The sequence below is a fragment of the Gymnodraco acuticeps genome, unplaced genomic scaffold (assembly GCF_902827175.1).
Source record: "Gymnodraco acuticeps unplaced genomic scaffold, fGymAcu1.1, whole genome shotgun sequence".
Lineage (NCBI taxonomy): Eukaryota > Metazoa > Chordata > Actinopteri > Perciformes > Bathydraconidae > Gymnodraco > Gymnodraco acuticeps.
In genome coordinates, this window is record NW_022992140.1 from 87501 (window position 1) to 94840 (window position 7340).

A 7340-nucleotide genomic window follows, 5' to 3' on the forward strand; every position below is an offset into this window, starting at 1 on the left:
GCAATATTTAGGATAGTTTGAAGTAGTGTTGTGTTGAGGTTCCTTTACAGGCAGTAGATTACATAAACAAGGGAGTTGCCTCACAGAAGCAGAGCAGTGTACTTCAGTGGTAGCAGCGAAACGTATTATATGGTCAAATGTTTAACTTAAAATAACAGCTTCAAAATCATTCTGATGCTACACTGACGTGTAAGAGGGAGCCTCTGGCTGTTTTTCCTCTCTCTGCACCAAAAGGCATGTTCTTTGCTTTTAACATTGATGTGCAATCGTAACATCTCCCTGAAAAAGGTTATCGGCACTGAGTTGATTTCAGTAACACTGGATCATGTTTAATGAATACTAATATATTCCTTGGCTTTCCTCCTAGGTCCTCGAGCAAGTCGATTCGATATTGGATATTTAGCTAATTTCCTTATAGAATAACTTCTTGCTAAAGAAATGCTAACTAGTTAGCCATGATCTGAGCTAGGAACGGACGTCTGGAGCAGGCTCCAGCGGACAGTTTTGCTGCATTAGCAAAGTTGTTGACTCGCTAATGTGACTTTTAGTTCATAAGTAAATTCATCTTAATACATGTGTACAACTATAATAATAATAATAATAATGCATTTTATTTATATAGCGCTTTTCACAACTCAAAGACGCTTTACAGTATGAGGGAGGGTAGACAAACAAGGACAGGCACACAAGTAAGTAAAAAATAAAAAGGCAGTCAAGAGGAAGTTGATTGAGAGGGGGGGGGCTTATGGGTAGACAGAGTTGAAAAGATGTGTTTTGAGGCGGGACTGAAAGACTGTGAGGGACTCAGAGTCACGGAGATCTTGGGGGAGGGGATTCCAGAGCCTAGGAGCTGCCACTGAGAAGGCTCTGTCCCCAAAGCTGCAGAGTGTGGATGTGGGAATGGATAGGAGTCCGGCTGCGGTGGATCTGAGGGACCGTGGGGGTTGATAAGGAGTGAGAAGGTTTGTGAGATAAGGGGGGCCAGATGGTGGAGGGCTTTGTAGGTGAGGACCAGAACTTTGTAGTTGATGCGATGGGAGACAGGAAGCCGATGGAGGTCTTTGAGGACTGGGGTGATGTGATGCCATGATTTGGTATGCGTGAGGAGACGTGCAGCTGCATTTTGAACCCGTTGGAGTCTGTTGAGGGATGTAGTGCTGATGCCGTAAAGAAGTGAGTTGCAGTAGTCGAGGCGGGAGGAAATGATGGCATGGATTAGTCGTTCGGCTGCGGGGCGGGTGAGAGAGGGTAGGATCTTTGCAATATTGCGGAGGTGGAAAAATTAGGTTTTGACTGTTTGGCGGATGTGAGGTTCGAGGGAGAGGTCAAAGATTACGCCAAGGTTGCGTGCCTGATTGGAGGGGGAAACAATGGTCCCATCGATGGTGAGTGTTATGTTAGTGACCTTGCTGAGGGTGGATTTGGAGCCGATTAGGAGGAGTTCTGTTTTGTTGCTGTTCAGTTTGAGGAGGTTATGTTGCATCCAAGTTTTAATAGCTGTCTTTATAAAGGCAGCTATGTATAAGTGATTTAAAGCTACATTTAGAATTTGTATTCTTTCCATTACCGTCAGACAGCCCTTTCAGGCGGGGACCTGAAGCAGTTACCCATGCTCTCTTTAAAGCCACTAGACTCCTTAATTTACCTTTCATAACACTTACGTTGCTTGTCCACTGGTGCCCTGATTGGGTTTGTTTGTTGGTGTTATTGTGGGATTTTTGTCAATCCGAACTAACCGAAACACCAAAGTTAAACAATCACAAGATCTAATTGAGCAATCAAGGCAGCAGTAGACACTGTCACAGGTATCTCCTACACTTGAATGGGAATACATCTGACTTAATCATTGTAAACGGTTCTGTGTTCTCCAGGTGTGTCTCCATCCCAAACACTTGAGCATGAATAAGTAATATCATTAAGAAGTAGAAGTCCAAAATGGTTATTGTAGTGCGAGGATAAGCATTGATATAACTAGCAAGGATTATGCATTGTTGGGTACCATGCGAGCGAAAATCACAACTATTACAGAACATAAACATTTTTTCCAAAAGTCGTATTACATGTATTTATTTGATAAAGCTTGGCTAAGTGTATTTCTTTTATTGCAGCTTCTTCAGGAAAACATTGTTGACTATGTGGATATTGAGCTGAATAAGCTTATGAGGTTTCTGACTAATGACCCAGAAGGCCAAGGTGAGTACGAGGAAGGTCTAAATGCGAAAGAGAAAGCGCAGAGAAGAGGCAGCAGAGAGGGATTCCTGAAGATCACATTGGACTTCCTGAGAAGAATGAATCAAGAGGAACTGGCAGACTCACTACAGGACAGTAAGAGGCTTTTAATACATTTGGAAATCATAGATTTAAAAGTCTACAGTTTACTGTAAATATGCCGTTTAACACCTGGCTACATCAACTTAGCCCATGTAAGGTTGCGTTCACACCGGACATGAAGCGAAGAAGCTTCATGTCCTTTTTTTGTCATATCCCTTTAGGGCAGGGGTGGCCAACCCGCGGCTCTCGAGCCGCATGCGGCTCTTTGCCTAGTTTCATGCGGCTCTTCAGTTCATATCGAATTTTATATGTGTGAGTTTGGGGGAGAGACACTGACTCCTGACTAGTGTTGAACGGTGTACCAATACTTGAAAGGTACCGCAATACCTTGCCGTTAAAAACGTTACGATTCCTCCGTTTCATTAGTATCGGTACTTTAAGAATGACGGAGAAAAGTACTCCGGTGAGAAAGCGCTGTTTTAATAAGAGCCGTGTGTGTTCAGCGCTCTGCTTCCACTCCCTGCACTGCAGCCGTGCCTGCAGCCCCTCCCTTCTCAAGCACGCTCTAAGTCCCTCCCCTCTCTCATGCACGCGCTAGCTGCCAGAGCATGTGAGAAAACGAGAAGCATGGCTGCAAGTGGGAGTGCAACTGCCGCTGCGCCTCGGCCTGTCTGTGAGACATGTATTAATTTTATTTAATACGAATTCTTGTCATTTATTTTATTTATTGTTCTCATTGTTTAAAAGTTTGTGTTATGGTTCTGGTGTGAAATAAAGCACAATAATTACATTTAAGACTGTTTCCCTTTTTTTAAGAAAAGTATCGAAAAAGAATCGGAATCGCAATTCTTGACTTGGTATCGAAACCAAAATGTTGGTACCGTGACAACACTAGCTACTCCTGACAGTTAAACCTGATATTTAGTAGGTCTGTTAAGTATCGAATGCTGATCATTCTGACGTAATTTGGCCGGTCAAAGTTGTTTGGGCTCGGATAAAATCGCTCCGTTACTTTCGTCCTGTGTTACTTTCGTCCCGGCTCTACGTGTGTATGTGTGGTGTCATGTGTCAGTATGAGAGGATGCCAGCGCGTCTAATTTTGATGTGGCCCAAGAGCCAATCACAATAATACCTGCGATGCGGTGAACCAATCACCTTTGAGGGGGGGAAAACCTATCGTTGATTAAACACTATCCAGTGTTTCCCCTACCATTGTCTTGGAGGGGCGCTGCGCCCCGCCAACGGAGCCCCGCGCCCCCCCCTGAAATTCAAGGTGTTTAAAAAATATATATAATTTTTTTTTAAATATATCGCACCAAATTGCAAATAATCTATAACTACTGTCACTTTTCACATTGAACATGTGCTCTTTTATTAAATAAACTAAACGCTTTCATTTGAAGTTGTGAGTTTAGTGTTTTTGACCCTAAGAAACACTGATGCATTAATCAATAACAATAATCCACAGCTCCTCTCTCTGCTCCAGAGGATTTAAAAAATATATATCCCAATGCCACAAAAATGCATCAGTGACGTGGTTGAAATCTTGTCTCCAGAAAACAAAAAACTGAAACAAGCGGTATCAGTGTGTTTGATGTGGCTCTTTGCAGTAACATAGAAAAAATGTGGCTCTTAACCTCTGACTGGTTGGCCACCCCTGCTTTAGGGGATCCTTATATTTAAGTTGACAAATGTGAACATTTATTTGATTGATTTAACATTTCCAACGGTTTTTACATCAGAGTATGATGGTTGTTCAGTGAAATATTCTTAAGAGAAACTGATAAATGATTCATGGACAACGTTTGTCTATATTTAATAAAGATATAAAGAAAGTCAATATACAAGTGAAATGGATCTCAAATGCAGGAACAGAGCAGCTTCATCCTCAGAGGATAGAGAAGTTCTGCTCTCAGAACACAGCCTCACTATAAAATAGAGAATAGCCACCCTTAAATTCCCTTAGGCATCATCTAAACACCCCATCATTAAACCATAAACCCCACTCGTCCTTAACCCATTTGTAAATCCACCTTTTACTTCCTTTGCCCTCCTGAAATGTAAATATTTAACATATGTCTCTGTTAAACACATACAAGACTAAAGATACAATTTAACAGTGTAAAAGGCAATCAGAGTATAAGAATACATGTTTTAAATGATTATATGATAATTTGACACGACATATGACGGTTGAGACTCTGTATACCCTGACTGCAGCTTAACATTAACTTGGATGTAATCGCAGCAGCAACAATCCGCTGGGCTTCGAATCTCACAAGAGCTACATATTGCAATCAACGTATCAGAATCTCAAAGTAGACCTGTGCACTATAATGTAATCTAACACACTATTTGTCTTTGTCTTTTCATTGTAGAAGCTCTTGCTGCAGTGGGCCACCGTAAACCCAAATCTAAACTAAACAAGACCGGGCGTATGTTTGCTAGAACAATGAGATCCAATGTTTAAGTGACAGTGACTGACCTCACCTCTGAAGACAGAACATGGAGGACTTTGGATCTCTGCTCACACAAACTATCAGTTGAACATGAAAACGGTTACAAGCTCTGAACAGAAACAGAACTTTTTTATTATTCTTCTTTTTTATTATTATGCTTCTGAAGCCCTTAAGCGTTACAAATAAAACAAGGAGGACCAATGAAAAGATGCAGAGATGTCGAAAAAGTGCAAAAAACAACAGTAAAAATAAGTGATAAAAAAGGACAAGACCGGATCTGAAAAATATGACAGTCAAAAAAATGTAAAGAAAATAAATTGCAGGCGGTGTAGAAAAAAGAGAAAATTAAATGTACACAAAACATTTTGCTGACATGGGAAATTATGCATTGAAAAAACTATTATTTGCCATTTACCTCTCATCCACTTATGTCAACCAAGAGCCTGAACAAAAATTACTTTTTCCAATTTTCATTGCTCATTTTGGTTTGTGAATACGTGATGCACTGCCGCCAGTGTATATCCCATTCCTAATCATATTTTCGAGCCTTTAAACTACTCACACGCAAGCCAAATTAAATGTCGACGCTAAAGAGTAGAGATTAGGATTTTCTGTCTTTGAGTGGGATATATATATATGTATCATGAATACAATCGTTTTGTGTATACAACAAACTGAATGATAACGGCTAATACCTGCAACCATAATGCACTTTCATTTAAGTGCACTTTCATTTGAAAAAGTGACGTTTTAAAATACATAATCGTATAAACCATTAAACAGTGAAACATCAGGCAAACAGAATTTTAAATGTTGAATCATTGTAATATTGCATTGTATGCCAATTTAGACAAAACATGGCATGCAGGACTTAGTTAGGACACAGGCTGAAATATAGTATCATCATAATAATAAGCTCAACATTTTGGATTGGATTATTGTATTATTTGAGTCAAAGTGAAGAAGTAACCAAATCAGATTTTGTTTTTTAATGAATTACAATTTCATGGTTATATGTTGTATCTTTATTGCTATAAGATGAGTAACACATGCGTCACTTCCGGGGAAAAAGTACGGCTCCGCCCACTTTTGGGGGAAAACAAAGCTGTCATTTGAACGGCGGTCAATACACATTCTGAAGGTTTTGCCAATCCGATCAGAAATTTAAGAAAACCGTGGATTTGTGGATCTTCAAAGAGTCCGATTACGATGGCCAGTCAGGCAAACAATCACATTCAATCATAGGAAATCGACGATTATTATAAAAAAATAATGACCATAGGGGCACTGAGATTTGTGGAGTCTATTTTTATATAACATTACAAGACTGATTCTTATTATTACATTATATGCTTATTGTGCTCATGAGATTGCTATGACTATAGAATAAATAGACACAATCACTAATCCCAGGTTCTGATGGGGAATAGTCAGAAGAAAGTTTTAGCTTGCAATAGAAAGTAGCAGACGCCAGATGCAGGCACTGTAGAAACAATTGAGTTATTGAGGCTATGGCCTTGGCCGCCTGGGTTAGCTCCGCGCCCACGCATAGCTGGGAATCAGTATAACCAAGATTACACTTTTCTGTAGAAGCTTCATTAAAACAAATTACGTATGATGGCGCCAGAGTAGGGAGGGACTTCCACAGGCCGGCCGAATGCTGATTGGAGGATCGTGTTGCCAAGAGACTTTATCTGAGTCTGCGCACCAACCAAAGAGAACCAAGTCTAAACCGCGGTATCTCTTCAGCTAGTCCTGACCAATCATAAATGTACGGGCAACGCCCTGTGTAATAAAATGTATTGTCGCACGAGGTTCGAGGCTCTTGACGGATTTGGTGGTTACAGATTACAGCTTTGCTGCCTGTGATTCCCAAAGACGTGATAATATATATCTTTTGCTCTCTTTACAATAAATAGTTAAACTTAGAAGTTGTCTGTCTTTTCTGGAATTCTGAACTCAACAGCTGCCATCCCCACCATACGTCATCTCACATCATTCACAGCTGATTGACTGTAAGTACGTGTGCCGCGAAAAGTGTGGTGTGTGAAGAGGAGACGAGAGAGCTGCAGTGACGCATCCTAAAACCAGGAAGTAAGCTGCGCATGGCTTCCCTCGACAAAAAAGCAATGATATTTCTCCATAGGATTTTAGAAAATAGCTCAAAATAAGATCTGTGGGAAACGTAGCTGTTAGATAAATGCACGTTTTGTTCAGCCGGATAATATCCACATGTCTACCCTACTTTTATAATTTTCGAATCATAAATCTAATCGATTAGATTTATGATAGACTTTTGAAACTAGAGGAACATAAGGAGGACTTTTACAAAAAAGTAATAGAGATGTTTGTCCAGAAGGATAGGCAAATGGACTTCATCTTCATGTCAAGGTAAGAACACCATTTTATTGAAAATGGGATCTTACTAAGAGAGAACAATTCAATATTTAAATGATAACATTACATTTTTTGGGTATCCTTTTGTTGAACTGACTGTTTAAAATTAATTGAAGCATCAGACTAAAGAGGCTTTTGAAAATAATATTATATTTTGATTTAGGTCAAGATATAATATTTGTAAACCTGAAGTCAGTGCCAGAGCCTCAGCAG

The 7340-nt window shown here is 40.0% G+C and overlaps 1 protein-coding gene across 1 annotated transcript in view; it reads left to right on the top strand.

The window, feature by feature from the left end:
• Nucleotides 1-6658, top strand: part of LOC117538292 — a 43044-nt gene extending 36386 nt beyond the window's left edge. Inside the window, exons 9-10 of the mRNA XM_034203899.1 lie at nt 2109-2325; nt 4650-6658. Coding sequence (XP_034059790.1) covers nt 2109-2325; nt 4650-4741 — 309 coding nt within the window. The 3' untranslated portion in view covers nt 4742-6658. The remainder of the gene's footprint in view (nt 1-2108; nt 2326-4649) is intronic.
• Nucleotides 6659-7340: the final 682 nt, after the last annotated feature.